The sequence below is a fragment of the Podarcis raffonei genome, chromosome 3 (assembly GCF_027172205.1).
Source record: "Podarcis raffonei isolate rPodRaf1 chromosome 3, rPodRaf1.pri, whole genome shotgun sequence".
Taxonomy (NCBI): Eukaryota; Metazoa; Chordata; class Lepidosauria; order Squamata; family Lacertidae; genus Podarcis; species Podarcis raffonei.
Genome location: NC_070604.1, coordinates 98255165 through 98276204, shown reverse-complemented (window position 1 = coordinate 98276204; position 21040 = coordinate 98255165). Strand labels below are relative to the sequence as shown.

Sequence of the window (21040 nt, the reverse complement as noted above, 5' to 3'; positions counted from 1 at the left end):
CATCCATGTGCTCATATCCTCAGATATGTCCCACGGACAACCATAGAGATTCCTTGACTACCCTGCTGCTATTCCAGTCCTAAAGATGTTACTCAAAATGCAGGAGACTTTGTGCACTTGGCTATGAAATTGCAAAGCTGTACAGCAGGCCTTCATCATAATGCTCACCTGGGCCTAGATACCTTCCTCTTTTTGCTGCCTGCCTGGGTGTGCCAAAACAGGGCATTTGACACCTAGTAGACCCAACATGCAGCTGATGGACCATATTCATCATGGCAGGTCACCAACAGTGTAGGCTTGCTTGGCGGCTGCTCCCTGTCAGCCTGACGGCCTCCATGCATTATGGACTACAATTCCCATCAGCCCCAGCTAGCACATCCAATGGGAGGTTGGCAAAGTGTTTCTACTTTCTGTGGTCCCCAGTGGAGGATTCAGTTGGAGCTGCTTACATGGGACTCCCACTTCACCATGATCACAGGAATTGGCACCACCCAGACCATTAATTGGGCCTGTATGTAAGAGGTATGCCAATCAAACAAACAAACAAACATGTCAGAAGCAGCCCACAGCCCTTGTTCAGTAGAGCATCTTGCGCGCGCACACACACACACACACACACACCCTGTTGGTGCTGGCTGCAAGTATATTTCAAAAGCTATTGTATTTCCACTGGGAGCCACCACTACATCTAGAATTTGCTGCTCTTCTTATTTTCTCACAGCTGCCTGTTTGTCTATGTTATCTGGAATCCATCGTAGGCAAAACCAAACGGGGGAGAGAGAGAGAGGCATGTGAAGGTCTGTTTGTTCTCGACCAGGTTTTTGTTTTTGTTCCTCTTTATTTCACATGGCTGAATATTCCGATATAAAGAATCTTAAGAGCAGCCGTTCTTCTTCCCTTTGGAACAGAAAGCAACATCTGTTTCCTTGGAGAATCCATCCAGGATAAGAACACAAGCCTTGCAGATAACAGCCAAGTTCAGGTTTTGGTAGCGAAAGCTCTTCCTGGTATTTTTGTTTTGTTTTTGCTTTAGTTCCCAAATACGTCTCGCTGTTCCCGTAAAAGGCGTCTAACCATTATCCTCCTTGTTTGAGGGCGAAAGGAGAGAGTTAATGTTTGTATGCTGCATTAAACAAGATGAGAAGATGCACCTGCACCCAGAGTTCCTGCCTTGTTCGCGAGTGTATTGTATATCTTTGCAAACTAAATACGTTTAATCAAATATTTTTTCAAGTTTTTATTCAAATTGCAAAAGAAACAGACAGCCAATTGTTTTGCTGCCTGATCTTCCTTGTCAGGCCACCCTCTTTGCATCTCAAGAAAAATAGCCTTGTGCAGCCTCGGGCCATTTGCATAGAGAATATTGAAACACAACATTAGATTGTGGGTTTTGTTTTGTTTCTTGTTGTAATGCATGAAGATTATCTTCCCAGGTGAAGGCTGTAATCTTTTTCTCTTCAGAAGGGTTGTCTTCTATAAAATTCACAAGGAGAGGGGGGAAAAACTTTTTTTGAAGTAAGACAGACAGTTCTTGTCCAAGCTGTGCAAGGATGCAGTATGGACAAACAATGCTTTATGAATGACAGCATTTTGAGTTATTTTCTCTGGCCAAAATAAAAACACTTGCAGCAAATCCAAGCCTTCTCTCTCTCTCTCTCTCTCTCTCTCTCTCTCTCTCACACACACACACACACACACACACACACAGCTGTTTGATTAAACTGGGGGTAGCTTGAGTTCAATATGGTGTCGCATTATTAAACCCAATAAATATATGCAGCACAATTTCTATTAATCTGGGGATATATGACTGAAAGCAGGAAAGGTGTTGGAAGCACCAATCTGCCCATAAGATATATATTCTTTTCACTTGGCAGGTACCCTCGGTTATGGCACCGAAAAAACACAACAAAACCACACAAGAGGCCATAAGAGGATTTCAAAGAGGAAGGGATAAAAATAAAGGCATCTTCATATAATAATTCTGACAATGATGCTTCCAGACCTGATACAATCCAGATGCCAGTCCCCCCTGCTCCCCCACCCCCCAAAAAGTATCTCAAATCAAGAGCAACAATCCATATTGTATACCTACAAGGAAAACATGAGCTGGAAAACTGCATACAACAATACGTCTCTTCCTTTATCCTCTCTCCACTTCCTGCTCCTTACATCTCCTCTTCTGCTGTTGTGTTAAGCAGGGCTGCGTTGTGCTTTGTAAATAGATAACACTCGGATTCTCACGTTGTTTGAACACTGTTTTAGGTTCAGCTGCAGTACACAGTTTCTCTGATCTTTTATGTTCCTGAGCAGATGTCTTTCATTAATTTATGGATTTATCATCTTTTCTTTTCTTTTTGCCCCCCTCCTTCTCTTCTCTCTTCTCTCTCTCTCTTTCTCTCTCTCTCTCTCTCTTTTACACCTGGCAGCTGGCTCAAGTTTCAGCAGTTATTGTCTATTTTGCATTACACATAGAACTGAATGTCATCTGTCTTCACAAAGCTATGGCAAAGAGTACGGAGGCAAGCCACATCAGCTGCTGGGGCAGAGCCTGTTTGCGTTTTTATTTGCCGTCTCCTCCTCCTCCCCCCCCTTCTACCTCCCCCTCCCCTTTTTACCTCCTTAATATTTATTTGTGCTCATTTTCTTTCCTGGCCTTGAATGGAGCTTAGCTCGTGTTCAGTACAGCTGTATGTTTACTGAATCTATTCCATCATGAGTCATTGTGCGTGTGTAAGTATCCTGGAAACAGCCAGTGCTTTCTTGGAAGAACAGTTGCTTTTCAACACAAGCACTTAAAAAGAAAATTAACCAATTGGTCAGCTCAGATTTAGCAAGGGGGTCATCTCACTATTGGCCCTTTTAGCATTTTGTTGGCTCTTTTTTTAATAGTCACTATTAGGGATGCTTTTCAGCAATAATCTAATCTGTTTGAAACAAAATGGAAACGGTGTATGAGGACTGTATTGTGAACGACAGGCAAGGTTTAGGGGAACAGAAGAAGGGGCTTCTGAAGATTTACATTTGAAATAATCAAGCCATACGTGTAAACGGATATTTCTGCCTTGTAAGTACTGAGAAGTGGAGGTGGTCTTGTGAACATGTGTTGCGTGTCTGAGTTCAAATATACCCTCCCAAGGCAGAATGAAGTGCACTACCTGACCTTGCGTAACTCATCATCTCTCTACCTAACCTACCTTATGTGTTCGTTGTTGAGGATAAAATAGGGAGAGGACTGATGCCCCATTGTGAACTCATTGGGAGAACTGCAGCACACAAACCTAATAAAAAATAACAATGCAATAAGCATGATTATAATTGGGGTCCTTTCCTAGCAATGCTCTTCTAAAATAGAATGAGAGCTCTGCTTTTTCATGTGTCACTTGTTTCAATGGGACCTGCCTAGGAGAAGTTCCCAAGAAATTGTGTCTTGGGTTAACCACTTTAGAATTATCCATTACTTAGGGCTTTAATACAGGTTTTTTTTTAAAGTGTTGATATATTTGTGTGTGTGTGTGTGTGTGTGTGTGTGTGTGTGTGTGTGTGCAGGCTTCCTCAGGACAATTGCATAATGAAACAGATTTCTATTGGAGAAGTTTTGACTTGTCTGAAACTCTTATTGCTAAGCAATAGGTGACAGCTTGCTACTATTATTTCACTTATGCATTTTGACAGATGGCGGTTCCTAGCGCAATGCTCTTTTAGACTTCTCTATCAGTCTAATGGAGGTAGCTGTAGGTTCTTTCAACTCTTCTCTTGGCACAAGAAGTATGTCAGTCATAAATTATCTTCTTTGTAATCATTAAGCATCTGAAGCTAAAAAAAAAAAAACCTAGTTCAGCCAAGCATGTTGCAGTGCGTGTCACATAAAATTAAGAGCTTTAAACCACAACATTTTCTATATATCCTTTTAGAATTAAAACAAAGGGTTTTTTGGGGTTTTTTGGCAACATCTTGTGTTTTTAAAATAATAATAAACCTTCCTCCATTCTCCTGCGCATCCAGGAGTAAAATTTTAAAACCTACTGTTAGATGCAAGGGCTCTATTTAAAAAGAGGCTTATTAAAAAAAACAAAAAACCATAAACCCTCCAAGAGCAGTATATAATGTGTGTTGTATCAGTGAACCTCATGTGTCTTGTCTCCCCATTATGCTGTTAGGAGAAGGTGCTTCAGTTTCTAGATCACGTTGAACTTGTTTGACCTTTCTCTGCCGTAACGCATGTTATATTTAATAAGTGACATTTGTGTGCATGTGTGTGTGGTGATTGTCTTTAAAGGAAACAGCCCTCCAAGAAGCTACTGGGAGCATTCTTAATTGATCTTGTGGGGGCCACATTGATTTTGTCACGTGCATCTTCATTTCTGATAAATTATAAAGCCATTAATTTGCAGAGGAAATGGCAGGGCCAGCCTGCCGCACAGATGTGACCAAAACTGTCCTAGCAAACAGTACACAAAAGAGTGCCAAGAAGCCCCGAGAAGGAGGGGTGGCGGAAAAACCCGTCCCGAAAGCCTAGATTGTTATGGTTAGTTTCACATTCCCTTGGGAATGCTTTTGGTTATTTCTGTTTACAGGCCTGAAAGGTAAAGATGTTTGAAGAATAAATAGATATCCTTGCAGGGTAAGCAGCCATGGATCAATTGGCAGTTTTCCACTTCTCGATATTTGCTGGCCCCCAAACACATTTCTGTGCACCTTTAAGGAAAACTCTTATTTATTTCTAATTGGGAGAAGGGTTCTCTAAACATTTCCCTGCCCCCTGCCCCATTCTTGAGGAGCTAGAGCATCAGAGATATTGGAAAACATGGTGTATACCCAGCGAAAACATTTCTATTTTTACTCTTAGCATAATTTGATGTGAGTGATGTGGTACTCAGGGAAGAAAAATGCATCAAAAGGTAACTGCAAAAAGGGAGAGGGGAGTCTTCTTCTTGGAAACATATGCATTGTGTGTTTGTTTCCTTAGCAACAGGTGAGCGCACACCTGGCGTTCAACCTTGCACCCACAAAATTTCCACCACCATCTCCTAAGAAACAAATGAGGCCCAGTTCAAGATTTGCATGGAAGTAAGTTCTGTTGTTTTCTACAAGAATGGTTCCCAAGAAAGCATGTAGGTTTTCTCCAATTCCAGTTTTGACCCTTCTGAGGTGTGTTGCAACTTGAACGTTAATTTGTCGGTCAGTTCCAGGTACAACTCTTCTCCCAAAAGGTCTTATCAGTTTCCAAGCAAAGCGTTTTTCCTTAACTAATTTCATCCTACATGCAGGAAGGTCTGTCTCCCAACCACTTGAAAAAGGCCAAGCTCATGTTCTTTTATACCCGCTACCCAAGTTCCAACATGCTGAAAACGTACTTTTCAGATGTAAAGGTAGGAAAAATCCTTTTATTCATTTATTTTTATTTCCTCTTGCTTTTGGTTGCATGTTTTAACCCCCTGAATGCTCTTTTATTAATTTAAATTTGATTTCGCTAATAATATATCTTGGCAAACTGTCGTTATTTTTTCTGATGTTGTTATTATTTTGCTGCTAAGTCATTCTTAAGGTCTGTGTTTATGCTCTCCCTGCTCTGTTTATCTCCTTTACCCTGTGGACATTAAAAAAAATATCACAGTAAATTTGTAATTTTTTTAAGCACCATTGGACAGCACACTTTTGCATCTGTGAAATGTCTACTGGTGGCATTAGCCTACTACACAAGAGCATTTTGAAAGTGCTCCTTTAATTGTTCCATTGCAGCCGGGTTCCTCCTATTCCGCTTAGATTAGTGCCCGCTGCAGAGACCCGTTTTTCTTTCCGTCAAAAAAGAAAAGCGGGAAAAAAAGAGAAATACTACATTGAAATTCTCCGTGCAGTAGCTGCTTAAAAACAAAAGTGATGATTGTCTCTTATTTACAACTTAATTTGTTGTTGATGCAGAGTACACTGAGCATAAGGAGGATGAATAAACTGACAGATTCAGGCCACATTATTCAAATGAGGATATGAAAGCTGTCGACGTACAGCTGCATCCTCCCTTCATTTTACAGAATATTAGGACCTCCTGGTTTTTTTTTAAAGTAATTGTTCTTTCACATCAACTTGATTTTTTTGTGTTATAATCATCTACTTTTTTTGCGGGGGAAGAACCAAGTTTGGGTTCCAATTATTATAATGATACACATGGTATCATTTTGTAAGCCTTTAAAAATAAACATCACATTAGTTTAAATTTGCCGTGTTAAAATTCTTCTCTTCTTGCCTCCTCCCCCCCCCCAAATTCTACAAAAACTTTAGCCATGATCACCACCTCTCCTCCACTTTTGCAAATTTGCCTTCTCTGTTCCAGGGATGTTCTTAAACTGGCCTCCTGTGAAACTGGCCTGCTGTTCACTTTTTTAAAAAAACAAACCAAAAAGAAAAAGCTGGTATTTTGTATTTTGTTAACTACCTTTCACTTTTTTCTTACTTTTTTTTTTAAAAAAAAAAGAAACTTGGTCTATCTTGTTTAGTTAATTGGCTTCTATTTAATCAATTTAAGAATCGGGGTGTTTTGAATTGCACACCCTTCCTCCCATTGGGTGCAGCATTTTACTTAGAAATATTTGTGCTTTGTGGGCTGTTTTTAATGGGTTCTTCTTTCATTTTTATTTTTGCATGGCATCCATGTATACGTACATTCAACATATTCTGCCCTGCTAGAGTTTCGGGTGAAACTGGTTTTCTAGGCTTTTTCTTACTTCTGCTTTTTTTTTAATTTAAGAAGTGCTTTGAAAACCGTTTTTGTCCAGAAAGTCAAGTAGGGTGTTGGCGAAGAAAACTGAATGTGTGTATTGCTGTTAACGACTGCTCTGTCATAGGCTTTTGCTTTAATAATAATAATAATAATAATAATAATGCATCATCCATACAGTGCCTATGCCTGGTTAATAACCTGCCATGACTCATCCAATGGGCCAATGAAAATGCTTCTGTGGCAGTATTACCTGCAATGCAACAATGTAAAGAATTCTTGCTCTGGAGATGTTGGAGCCATTGGTGCAGCTTGACTGCAGTATGGCTCGAGGGAATCCTCCTAAAGGCTCTCTCTGATGTTCTCTCTGCTCCAGGGTTTCCGACTGTTTTTGGACTACAACTCCCATCGTCCCTAGCTAGCAGGACCAGTGATCAGGGATGATGGAAATTGTAGTCCAAAAAGAGCTAGAGGCCCAAGTTTGAGAAGCCCTGCTTTGGTGGATGCCGATGTAGGCAGCCCTACAGAAAAGAAAAAGTCTCGCTAGTATGTAGTGCCTGTTGTCTTTTTTCAGCATGTGACAGCCGAAGTCGGTCTTCTTGCGATGTTGCCGAGTGATATGAAATATTTTGATGTTATGCCACCTTATATTTATATAGCATCATTCATCCAGAAGAAGCCCAAAGTGCTTTACAAACAGCCAATATAGGGATCATTCACCCACCACTGAAAGGCAGCCACTTCCGTGGTGGAAGGCAACAGCCATTCGGGGTCAGCAACACCACACACCAGTAGATGTAAATATTAGATACATTCCTCTTTTCTTGGGGGAGCGGGGTTGGAGGGTGGGTTTCCACGTTTAATATTTTTGGAATGTTTTATTTCATGGTAACAGTTTGTGGGTAAAGTCAGCCTCTCCTTTAACCTGCTCTGTAAATTTGGTTGGGCTGAATGTGTGATCCGGGCTGGGTTAATGTTTATTTTAGGAAAGCTGCGAAGTAGACGCTTGTGGGAATTGTGCACATAATTTTCTCTCTCTCTTTTTGCATTGAGCTCCTTAAAAAAAAAAATGTCAGGAGATGGGAAAGGGTTACTTATCTCAAGAAAGGAGATTGATGTCTTCAGTCTTAGCCAGACAGAATACTGGTACAGTAGTCTGGTGGAATAAGACCAGTACTACTGCTTACTGCAAATAGGGTGTAAGAAGGCAGTACCCAACCTGGTTCCTTCCAGATGTTTTGGATTGCAATCCTTTCATTCCTGACCGTTGACCAGGCTGACTGGGTCTTTCTGATGAGTCTAGAACATCTGGAGGACACCAGGTTGGGGAAGGCTAGTGAAAAATATTGACCATTGGCCTTTCTCAGTCAGGCTTGTTCACGTTGACTAGCAACAACACTATAAGCTCATCACAGCCCTTCTGCCTGATGTTCTTCAAATGGCTATTCCAGGAATTGAACCTGGAGCATTCTGTGGGCTAGCCATTCAAAGGTGTCATGCACAGGTCAGGAAAATGTGGGTGGGAATGAGGAGAGGCTTTTGTGTGGAGGAGGGAGGCCTGCAGGCTCCTTTTGAGTAGATTCTTTCCATGTGTATGGAGGTAGTTTTATTTATAAAAGAAGAGAGAGACCCTGTGATAATGGCATGCTTTGGGAGGCATGTTTACTTTCATCTGGATTTGCAAAGGGGCATGGTGTCACCCATAAACTTGTGTCTGGACAGTTGACCCAACTTACTTTAAACCAGTTCTTCTATTTTTTAAAAAAATCAGTGTATCCTCCATCTCAAGTCACCTTTATATAGTATTTAATTAACCAAACCATGCTAGGCAACAGTAATTCAAAATCAGCTTGGCTAAACTTTAGTGTCAAACTTTTCATTGGTATTCAACCAACTCTTACTCAGAGTGGGTCCAGTGCTATTAATGCATGTGGCTATTAGCTTCAATAGATCTACCCTAAGACATAGTTGAACACCACCCTTTAAAAAAGAAAGCTTTAAAAAGATTGCAAACAAACTTTAAACAAACAAACAACCTCTCATGCCAGCAGATACAGAACAACATGTATGAATCACTACTTCAGCAAAACATTATAGATCACAATATGTCAGTCTTACCAGATATCCCTGCTGGAACAATAGGTTGGGGTTTTAGTCCCACTGAACTCCTTGGTGTAAATGATCAATAAATTGACCTCCTAAGTATTTGCTATGTACACAGGCCGATAGTTAAGACAGGTGAAAGAGAAACCCAATGCAACTTAATGCATGAATTTAAATAATGTATTATAGCCAAAAAATCTAGACACAATTAGACTAACATGAGATACCCTGGTCTAACTTAGCTGCATGAAAATGTTGCCCGTACTCTCAAAGACCAAAACCAATGGGTTCAGGAGTGCCAACTTAGCCCCGTGACTGTGGGTGTCCAGGGCCGTGGGTGCCATGCCAGCGCTCATGGCCCTGGCACTGAAATTTGTGGGTGCTTGGGCACCCAGGGCCTCATGGAGTTGGCACCTATGGTGGGTTTGATAGTGTAGCTATTCATGTTTCTAGATAAGAAAGAGGTCTTGAAGAAATTTCTGGGTCAGATGCTTTTAGTTAATGTGAAGGAAGAACCAGTGGAAGGACTTCATAATGTACGGTGGCAGAATAGGAACTCTTTCTGTTGTATTAGCAGTGCCTATAAAAAACCTCAAGGAACACGCTAACACTAATGCAATCAGGGAAGAAAGGATGGATGGAGCCCATCCTCCAGGGTCCTTCTTTCCACCACAACCCCATGTGCCCCATTAAAAATCCATTCCAAAAAATCAAGAGATCATTCAGAGTGGCCTCCAGTGCGGCATGTGAATCTATAGTTGGAACAGAATCCCTGGAAAACACACAAGGGCTCTTTGGAACCCAGCCCATGCACTGCAATCTATCCTAATACGTTGTACAATAAATATACAAAGTCCAGTTTAGTGCTCTGTGCTGGTCTTGTACTCAAGGGAGCTTACTCCCCCCCCCCAAGAAAATGCCAATTTAACCAATTTGAAAAGAATAAAATATTTTTCATACGCAGATAAGCCCCCAAAATCTTTTGTTTGTAAATAAATCCAAACTGATTTCTGTGGATCCATCTTGCTTACTTAGTTTATTTGAAATTGTCCCATTGATTTTTTATTTTTCCAATCACTTATGCATGAATCACTGTACCCAAATTTCACCCTTGATTTTTCTGCTGCTTTACTTAAGGAGCTGCCATTAGTGAGGCTGAATAAGATGCAACCATCTTATAATTTTGTCCCTAAACTGGGGGAAAGGGGAAATCTCCTGAGTCGGTATTGTGGGAACAAAAAAGGATTCTCCTTGTATCATCTTCTTTCGCTCCACTTGATGCCGATTTTAATGTATAAGCTAATAATTCTAAGACTACTAAATACAACAGATTCAGTGTCATTTTAGCTTTGAAGAACAGGCGCTTCCAGGCTTTTCAACCCAGCAGTGTTAAATGATGTATCTCATTCCCTCCACCCCTTGAGTCAACTGCTGCCTAGCCAGATTAAGGTGTCAGATTGATTTGTTTTATACATCTTTTGACCATGCTCATTGAATATTTAGGAAGTTTCTTCAGCCCATATTGAGGCTGAGGTATCCCGTGGGAAGCATTAATCAAAGTCACAGAGACTCTTACACTGTGGAAACACAGACTCTTTATTGTAGCGATTAGTTTTTGCAGTAACACATTAACACACTACAGAGCTTTTCTTTTATAGAACAATTGATCCTTTTCTTGTACTCCACTAGAGAAGGGCGGGGGGAATAATTAACTCTTTAAAGTTTAGCAATTTTAAAAAGACTGATTTATCTACACCAGAATGTTGAGGCGAGAGAGGGCATTTGTCTCTGTGTTTGTGTGTGTGTGTTGCGCACACATTCATATGTATGCACAATTAACTCACTCTCTGAATGTTTCTATACTATTCGAGCTGATTAGTTTTGTTCCTTAAGCGCTTATGTCTGTAATTTTTGCATGTCTTACTCTTTTTTTGTCCACACTAAAACTTTCTCTGATGTTTCCATGCTGCAGCAATAAGCATTAAATCTCTCTTTCTGTCCTATTGCTAAATAATGACATGAGCACCTACTTTTTGTTGTTGTTGTTGTTGTTGTCCACATTAGGTCATTCATGACCATTCTAGAAAAAGAATCCCCTTTCTATTTTCCTCCCCTTCTACAGTACTCTTGCCCATATGAGACAATGTCTTGTAACAATGCCGGGGCCTAATCTCCATGTCAAAGCAATTTTCATTCCCCAGTGCACACCCTGCTATCATTTTGTAATGTTTTGTTTCTTATTCTAAAAGAATTAAAAAGGAACAGTAAGCCGTCACGGGGGCCTGTAGTCCTTATCTCAGTGTCTGGAAATTTGGACAGTGTATTTTACTGCTGAGATAAAATGGAAAGAACTCCAAGTTCAGCAAATCGTAATGGGTTTAAGTTCTATTGAAATCGGTAACCAGAAGATCAGATAACGGGGGTCCTTCAGTTGTCTTTTTAATCAGGTTCCCCGCAAGGGCTGAATAGAGACAGAGCAGACACACAGAGTGAAAATATAATTCTTGGATAGGTTAAGTACATGTTTGAACTCTTGCAAGCAGAAGCGATTTGATGATGACTTAATCATTTTCTGGTCAATTATCTGTAAGGACCCTTGCAACTGCATGGCAATTATGATGCAAGTTGGCCTTTTGGGAGAAACACCAGTCTCCCTGCTTCTGTTTCCTTGTTACTTAGATTCCCTGCCATAAATTTTCATTCGTTTATTATCTTTGCTAGCATGGAAACAACTTTCTGTGTAGTAATTACAGCCCCAATGCACACTTTAGCTGTCATCTTGTTGGAGGCCTGGATGTTCTCATGGCCAGCATTTGATAAGTGTTCTTTGTTGATTTTTGATTAATGCACATCTCTTTCTGGGGGCCGGGGGAAGTGAATGCCTGTGATGACAAAAGGCAGGGGGTAGTATATCAGCCTGCCAGATATATAGCTATGGATTTATTGGTTTTAACTTGGCAAGTTAAGTTGCATCTGTCCTTTACACGTAGGAAGGGCTGTCAATAAGAAGGGATCAGCTGCAACGCAGCTTAGGTGACATCTTCAGTTCAAAGGTCAGAGGAACAGTAAGGAAACTTGTCCTGAGAGATGTGGGCACTTTTAACCTTGACCTTCTGACTTCTAATAAAGGGATCCAGTGCATTTTCCTCCATCTTACGGATGAGCTCGAAAACTTTAAATTTGCTGGATGGAATGCCTAGGGATTAAAGGAGGATTTGCGGATTTCGATACTCAGGATATGATAAGCATCTACAAGTCACATGCAAATTTTTAAATTTATTTTTTGCAAAGTGAGAGCAACCCTATAGGAAGGCCCCATTTTTGTTTAGAGTGTGTGCAATAAAGAGAGAGGGGAATTCTTTTTAGCTTGACATAGAACGAGAAAGGAATTTTGCATCAGATCTATGTGACACACTGAAATGTAACCAACCTCAAGTTACTTATGTCCGTTACACCACCTGCCCATAAATATTTTCTAAATTGATTTCACACTTTTATTTGTGGGGAATAACTGCTACATAACAGGAAACACATTGCAACCCCACCCATCTTATATGTGGCTCCATAAATAATTGCCTTCAATGGGCAAGACATAGTCACATTTTACTGTTTTGGCCACTCATCTCTTATATCGGACAAAATACATCAGCACAAACCTGGAAAGTCCTGGACATCTCCTCCTGTAAGAGCCTAGAAGTTTGCTAGTGGTGACTCAAAATTTGAAAGTGCTTTCTATGCGTGATACATAACTTGATAGAACAGCAGTGCTCTTTAGCAACCTTAGGAACGAGATCCAATCCTTTCCCGTTAAAAAAATTGGTGCAGCATTTTTCTATCATTTGACTCGACCACTCAAGCCTCTTTACCCCTTGGGTTTAAAAAAGGCTTTTGAAGCTTGGCTATGGGGCGGGTGGAAGAGAAGGGGTGGATGTAAGAAAGGATGTTGTGAAATGGGGAGGAAAGAGAGAACGTGTCAACGCTCTAATCCTTCTTGCTCTTCTGATTTCCACAGTTCAACAGATGTATTACCTCTCAGCTCATCAAGTGGTTTAGCAATTTCCGTGAGTTCTACTACATTCAGATGGAGAAGTATGCACGTCAAGCCATCAACGACGGGGTAACAAGCACTGAAGAGCTGTCCATAACCAGAGACTGTGAGCTGTACAGAGCCCTCAACATGCACTACAATAAGGCAAATGACTTTGAGGTACGCTGTGACCTTTCTGGGTTTCTTCCTCTTCTATGCATGCATATAATTGAAATTTTCCCCCTCCCTTTTTTATGCATTTTCGCTTATTTTGGAAACTGTTTCTTTTACAGTGCCCACCTTGCGAATGATGTCAGTGTGTTTTCTTCTATGTTTTGTTAAAAAGGAAAAAGGGGAGAAGGTCATTTTTGCCTGCCTTATCAGAAAGCAGGAAACTTTTCTGTCTCGACAGCAGAGCGCTGCATTTGGGTCGCTTGCATTTTCGAGAGCTATTTTCTTGAAAAAGCCACCCTACTCGAGATCTTTTGACTGTAGCTAATCGTTTTGCAACCCGGACAGAAAACGCAGCTCGCGAGCGAAACAAAAACAAACAAAAGCGTGACTTAGTTGTGTCTCGGTTCCATTGAAATCAACGGGGACTAGGCCTATCTAAATGTCTCTGGATTATACCCCATGGATTGGCAGCTTTGATTGAAACTCTTCCTTACAGGCCAACAATGAGCGGGTATGAGCCAATCACCGAGGCCTTGGCTCAGCAAGCGATTGTTGCTAACCTGCTGACCTTCCGTAAGCCCCACGGTGGCAAATTCCTCCGTGCTGATGATAAGCGTTTTGCACTGTCAGATGCAGGGATGAGGCGAGAGGGGCTTCTGGGAGTTGTCACTCTGTGGCATTGAAGCCTTGTGGCAGTGCGTTGGTATTATCTGCTCAAAGGATGGGCCACATTGTTTGGTATAAGCTGCACAGTGGCGTGGTCAGAAGGGGTGGCAAGGGCTTTTGTTTCTTTCCCTATGGAAGTAGTATTGCGCTAGGTACAAAAACGTGCTCTGAAGCATTTCTAAAGTGATTGCCATCACCATCATCACCACATCTAAGTGATTCAGTTGGAAAGGGACACAGAAGGTTAGGATGCAGATTTCACTTCTACTCTTACTCATTCACCAGAGCTTTTTATTTCAGTATGTGTTGCCAAAACAAAACAGCCATGGCCCATCAGGCTTATTCTTTATCAAATGTGTGCCCTACCTTGCGGTCCTGGCTACTGAAGATCCCTCTAGATCAGGGTTTCCCAGACTCGGGTCTCCAGTTGTTTTCGGACTACAACTCCCATCATTCCTAGCTAGCAAGACCAGTGGTCAGGGATGATTGGAATTGTAGTCCAAAAGCAGCTGGAGACCCAAGTTTGGGAAACCCTGTTCTAGATGCTGCTGGACTGTAGCTCCAATCGTCCCTGGCCTTTTATGGGCCATGCTGACTGGGGCTGATGGGAGTTGGAGTCCAGCAACCTCTGGTGGGCCAATGACTACACTACTCTTGGATGGAGCTTCTTCTGAAGAAACCAAGAACCAAAACAAAAGGAAAGTGCATTTGACACCCTCCTAATAACAATTTAGCAGAAGATGAATAAGGGTTATATGTACAATTTCACAATATGAGCCTCTTCTCATAAATCACGTCTCTGTCTGAAAATGTAAAAGCATTAATATGCATTTTTATATTGTGTTGCCCTCTTTCTGTCTTTGAGCTACCCATGTGAGTCTTTCTATGTTGCACAGCTTAAAGCATGGAGGAAATGGCTTTTAATTGGAGCAGCCTGAGGCTGCAACATAACACCTATGGTATATTGTTCCCAGTAGTTTGCAATTATCTGATCTGGAGATTGCAGCATAAGTTTTGCCCCCCCAATAAGTTAATTTCTTATAACACAGAACCCCTTTCACTTGTGTTCAAATGCATGGCTATGAAATTCCTAATTCATACAAACAGCTGGATGGCAGCTTTAAGACTGCTACCCACTAGGCTGAAAACCTGGACCTGAACAGGCCATCACTGCATATCGTATAATCTGAAGGTATGCATTATTGCCTGATCAGCGGCCAGCCCAGGTGACTAGCACTGAAGCAAAAATGACATGTACTGTGGTGTTGAAATTGGATCTGAAGTCCTTGAGCAAATGGAGCGTTTTCCATATTTAGCATCATCAGAGTTCCTCCCCTTCATACTTTTATTGCTGATCCTTTAATATAATTGAAGCCTGATATGCCTTTCATCTTAAATAATTTAAATGGATTTTCCTAAACCTTTTCTGCTCGCTTCCTCTTACGGAGTTAACATTCATAACGTATTGAAGAAATGGGGATAAAATCTCATAGAAAAAGGGGGCTCTGGGTGAATTATGGAACCTGTTTTCCTTAAGATCTGTTACTCAACATACACCTGCCAGAGCCACATCACACATTGTGCAAGCGGCGTCCCTGTGGACAACACACATGCTTTTTAGACTCATGAATGTCCTTCAGCAGTTCATACGAAACACATCCTCAATCCACTGTGGAGCTGCTGGGGCCTGCCTTTGCTCTAACATATGAGCTGGCTTTTCTGACTTCCTTTCACAATGCCTTGGAGCCGCCAGCAGCTGTTAACAGAACTCAAATAAGATCCTTAACAATCCTCATGCCTCCTTACTTTAGATTTGTCACAATCGCCTCAGGCTCATAGCCAGAGGTAGCTGAAACACCTTGCCGAAGGATTTGGTGACTGAACAAGTAATCTCTCTCTGTTTGCGAGAAGTGTACCAATTTGTTTCTGTGCTTCTGTGTGCTGTCATTGGAGGTCAGTTGAAATTGTGAAGACATTAGGCTCAGCTGCAACACAAAACTGAACCAAATCATCTTTAGAAGTAAGCAAAACTTACATTTTGATGAATTAAAGATACGCGTGCTGGGGAAGGAGGATTTTCATATGTCCATCCTTGCGCGTTACTGTTTATCACAAATGGTAACTTATAGAGAGCATCCTATACCACCCTAATTCATTTATGTTTTCAGCACACATTAAATAGAAGCTCTCCCTTCTAAATAAACAAAACAAAAAACACCTCAGCAGCTATGTGTGCTGTTTGTGTAATCTCTAGTATGTTTTAAACTCAAGCATCTAAAGACTGCAATTCTAGACACACTTAGAACAAAGCTCCATTGAACTTGCAAGTAGACATCTAGACATGCACTCCAAATGCGATAGAAACATACTTATCCTGGATGGTTTGCAGAGGATATTTTAAAGGGAATCAGAACATGAAAGAGACAGCAGCTTTCTATGGGTTTCTTACATAAGTCACACACGCACACATATTATTTGGTTTTAATATTTAATTGTTAGGGTGGATTTATTTAGCTCTTTGTTCTCCCACCAGCTTTCCCCCAGTCATCTAGTGGTAGCACTGGACCAGTTCCAGTTTATCTTCAACTTCCTTGCCCACCTAAAGATTAGGTAGGCTAGCATATCAAACTTGTGAATGGCCACTGAACATTTTGGGATTTTGCAGAAATCTAATTGCTTGTAGGCTGCGAGTGGCAGATCAACTCAACCTAGATGAGGAGCACTTGTTCAAATTACACTTTGTTCCAATTGCACTTAGATGCAGCTTTCCCCATTGCATTTCATACTTGGGCAAATTTATCTGAGGATAAAAGAAGTGATTGTGAAATGTACTGGTGGGATTCAACTGAGTTGTTATGTGCATGGAATGAGGTCCACTTGTGAATGAGACCTTTCCCGCTTTTTTACCCATACTCTTTAAATCTGTTCCAGAGGTTGGGGTGTAAGAGGTGGAAGTCCCATTGCACAAGCAGACCTCGTTCTGTGCTGGCATAGCCCACTTGGCACTATGTTGAATTCCACCCTATGTACCTGTGTAAATTGCTGTTTCCCCCCTTTAAAATATACAGAATTGGCATTTGGGAAGCAAATTAGCTGCAACCCCCCCCCCATCAACATGCATTCCACACCAGTTGTGGTTCACTGTGAGCTCCTAGATATAAAATAGATACATTGCATAAATACTCATACATGGATGCTTCTGCTTTGCAACTAAAAGTAGCTTTGGGAAGTTGATTTGCATTTGGGAACTGGCATTGAAAACAAGAGTTAAACTCTCCATCCTGCCTTACAAATATCAGGGCCTTCTGCAACTGCTTTGAGGAAAGAGGAGGAAGTTGTCTGGAAATCCAATAACAGAACTCCCATGTCATGTGGCCCTCAGTTATCACGTGCCTTGAGAAGCATGTAGTTATGCCCATGGTGGGATACAGGAGCGAGACTCACGGCCTTCCCCTTATGCATATGTTCTGTGTAAATTGGACTTGCTCATGTCAGTCACTCAGCCCTTTTCCATGGTGTGGACCACATCTCCAGAGCCAACCTGCATAGGCACTCTTGCCTGTATACCTGATTAAAGGCTATAACATGCAGTATGGAAGATGAGCCAAAGGCTGACTCATACACCATACAGAGTGTGGAACCTACATATCTGGTCCACATGTCTCTGCCTTGTTGTATTTAATTGTTTTGTGGATTAAACGGTATTGGGGATCAACCTGCTAAATACTGTAGCAAGCTCTATGCTTACAGTGAAGGAAAACAAGGTGAGTGAGGAGAGGCCTTCACCCGGACATCGATGCATACAGTGCTGTGCAAACATTTGAAGGAAGGGAACCTTTGCAATCTGGATCCCTGGTTGCTCAGGGTTCCAGATCATGTTCTATATCCCTATAGGTGTCTGTGCAGATTTGGCGTGGCCCCACTTCCCCACTTGTGTATGTATTAACTGTATGTAAAACCCCTGAACAAGGCTTGCAGTGTTAATTTTATGGGAAGAGACAGCTGAAAGGTCTTGTGAGACATGCTGGGAGGATCCTTGGAGCCAAAAGGTAGGCAGCTAAGGATGCTAGTTGTGCAAGCATCACCTTGTTGCAGTGACTGCCAGTGTGTGCAGGTATTCCTTGCAAAGTCTACCCTCCCCTATTCAATGGAAGTGTCTGCTACATGAGCCCTTAGAAGCTGACAGTTGCATTGAAGCGAGTGGTGGAAGGCTTTCAATGGAGGGGCTTGCTGGTACACTACTGCACACATGGTGTTTGAAATTAGAAATAAATATATACAATAAGAATGCACGAAATAAAAAGTGGACAGTATAGCCAGTAATATATGCACCTGTTTTACGAGCACTGTTGTTTATAATACGGACATTCATAGTATATTTAAATACAATAAATTGGGATATACTTTCATAAATGGTGTTTCAGTCACTGTCATCTCTGACAAGTGGGTAGTCTCTGTTTGCCTTTCATAAGCAATTACTTAGAAATGTAAGCTGAAAAGTCCTAAATTCCACAGTGATGGATGTATGAACCTGCCTTTTACTAAGTTAGATCATTGGTTCATCCATTTCTGTGGGAGAGGTCTTTCCCAGCCTTGCCTCCTGTGATATTTTTAACTGGGAATGTCAGGGATTGAACCGGGCATCTTATGTATACCAAAAAGGTGCTCTACCTGTTGATGTAAAAATCAAAACTCTGCCAATGCACTATTGTGAAATCTTATGGCTGAGTTTTTATTTTGAAGGGCATAGTAATGAGATCTGGGATTTCCGGAAAAGCAGAGAGGTTGTCAGGAAGAGGGAGGAGTAGATTCATAATGGGGACATGTACATTCCCGTCCACTAGAATTCTCCTGTCAAATGGCCTGGTTTGCCCATAACACTAAGCCATGGTTTGTTTAACAGATCATGGGTTCCTACAGACAATCAAATAAACCTATGGCTTGTTTCTCCAAAGTCTTTTTTCATCTGCTCTTGCCTTGTACTTTTGTAGTCAGGTGAGTGTCTGGGTAAAAGTGGCCAAACAAGCCATAGTTAAGAAAGAGTGCTGGGTTTGCATGTAACATCAATCCATAGTTAAAATCAAGATTTGCAAGCCAACAGCAAATCATGGATTCAGTGGGTAGATTGTTTGGTAACCCAACTATAGTTCAGCCTCTTGGCATGAGTCAGACAAGCAAATAACCCATCATTTAATAAATGATGGCTTGGTGTTATGTGCAAACTATGCCTCTATCCATAACTTCATTGTCATACCTAGTTCCATTTCCTTAAGAGGTTGTAATTTAGGATTTTAGCCTAGCAGTTGACACATTCCTAGGTGTACTTATTTGCTACATTTGTTTTTAAATGTTGTGGGCCAGAAACTTGCACTCACATGTGAACTTGTGTTCTCTCAAATATAAGCTAGAGAGTTGCAGTAGCCTGACTAGTAAACAGTGGTTGTCATGTATAAACCTTTGCATCCTGGATACCTTTGTAAGCTTATAACCACCCAAGGGGTTCTTGTGGGCACAATACCATCTTTGAGGACTTTTCTAGGTATTCACAAAATCTCTGAGGCCTCCCCCTTCCTCATTGCTCCCTGTGTCTTGTGATGGGGGCAGAGGTTCACCCCCCTCCAAAAAAGGGAACTTAAGGAGGAGGTTGAAAAAGGGCCACACTTTTCCACTTCATTTTCTAGTTGTGTGTGTTTTCCAGTGTTCAGATTAGTAGCTGAAAAGGAAGTTGAATGGCCAAGAGAAGAGAAGAGAAATGGGAGCAATATTGGATGCTCAGGCAGGAAAATGGAATAACTAAGGGAGAACCAGAGAGAGAAAAAGTGAGATCTGTAGGGGATGAGGAGAAAGAAATAGAGTGTGTGTGTGTGTGCGCGCGCGCACACACACACACATTAGCTGCAGTAAAACAGAGTCTCTTAAATTGTGTTTTTTTTTTCATCCTCTCAATATCATATAACAGAAACATCTGTATCCATTGACTGAAATGGAAAAAAAAACCCCAATGACTGGTGTTTTCCAGCACTGCCATGACTCAAAAACATGAATACAAGGCATGTATCCTCATAACTTTTACAAGGGTTATGCTGAAAACTACCACCAAATCATTGGTTACCTCTGCATTCAGAGGTGTAATTTCTTGGTGCTTTGGTTTTCATCATGTGTAAATTTTGTGAAGAGCCGTGACAATCTTTGCCTGTAACTTCATCAGTGTTTTGGTAGCGCTGGTAAGCACCAGCTCTGTGACTTTTACTGTGTACTGTACCAACGCAGACCTTCAGAGCCGACAGGAAAGCCCAGTGTGCGTGCACTTGCTCTCTCCGTCAGGAAGGGGTGTGTCTGTGTGGAATTACCAAAGGGAGGGGGAAGAGAAGGAAGAGGCTGTGGCACCCGTGGCACCCTCTCAAAACTTCAAATCTGTCATGGGCCCCCAAAGATTGGAAACTTAGGTGTAAAAGAATAGATGTAACATTGTGGGCTGGTCATTGTCTAACCAACTACAGTGCGCTATTGTTTCTCGGATCTCTCACAATTCTATAATCTTTCAAGTGTATCATTTTCTAAAGTCATGTCTATCGATGCTGATTTAAAATCTTCAAACACCCCCCCCCAATACAATACATGCAACTTAGCATTAACTAAAATGCCAAACTGCTGATTGTTCTACCCATTATATAACGTACGTACTATTTTGCTTTAAGTCTGAAAGTTAACAACAATCCACATACAGACTGTAGAGCATTTCATACCCCCCCCCCGGCTTTTAGTTTGCTTGGTTAAAGCCTCAGACATATCCCTGTGACATATGTAAGCGACTTTCACCCTAATGAAACAACGGGTCAAAATTAGCTGAAGTTGATTAATTGGTTGTGGTTCTGACTTCTAACATCCACGGCATGTTTACCAGCAATACTGTTGCAAACATTCTGAAAGCAGGCTGCAAAAACTATGTGGCACTGTGCATTTAACCGCTGGTACCACCTAGGCTGAGTGCCTGTGCAAAGGATGCCTTAAAGCTAGGCTTCACATTTTGAGTGAGAAAGTTCTAACAGGATGCAGTCTCCCACACCTCCTACCAGGGCTAAAAATATTATTTTAAAGTATGCAACAAAAAAGTGAGAGGCATCAGTTTTAAAGATGCATCAGTTTGATGCAACAATGATAGGACATTAGTTTCCACTTTGCAATAGGAGTAATAGGACTTCATTTGTTATATATTGAAAACGCCTGGCTACATGTATTCTTCAGACATTTGATAGCAGTCTTATTTCCCCATGCACATTTATTATTATTATTATTATTTCATTATGAGCTCTAATTCCTCTGATGTGCAACAGAATAATTTGAAACTTAAACAT

The 21040-nt window shown here is 41.3% G+C and overlaps 1 protein-coding gene across 5 annotated transcripts in view; it reads left to right on the top strand.

The window, feature by feature from the left end:
- Positions 1-21040, top strand: part of PROX1 (prospero homeobox 1) — an 83294-nt gene that overhangs the window by 19531 nt on the left and 42723 nt on the right. For 3 of the 5 annotated variants that reach the window (XM_053383196.1, XM_053383195.1, XM_053383197.1), the window contains exons 3-5: positions 5267-5372; positions 7375-7512; positions 12831-13025. In XM_053383196.1, the coding sequence (XP_053239171.1) occupies positions 5267-5372; positions 7375-7512; positions 12831-13025 (439 nt within the window). The remainder of the gene's footprint in view (positions 1-5266; positions 5373-7374; positions 7513-12830; positions 13026-21040) is intronic. The other 2 variants (XM_053383198.1, XM_053383200.1) reach the window with 1 other exon arrangement.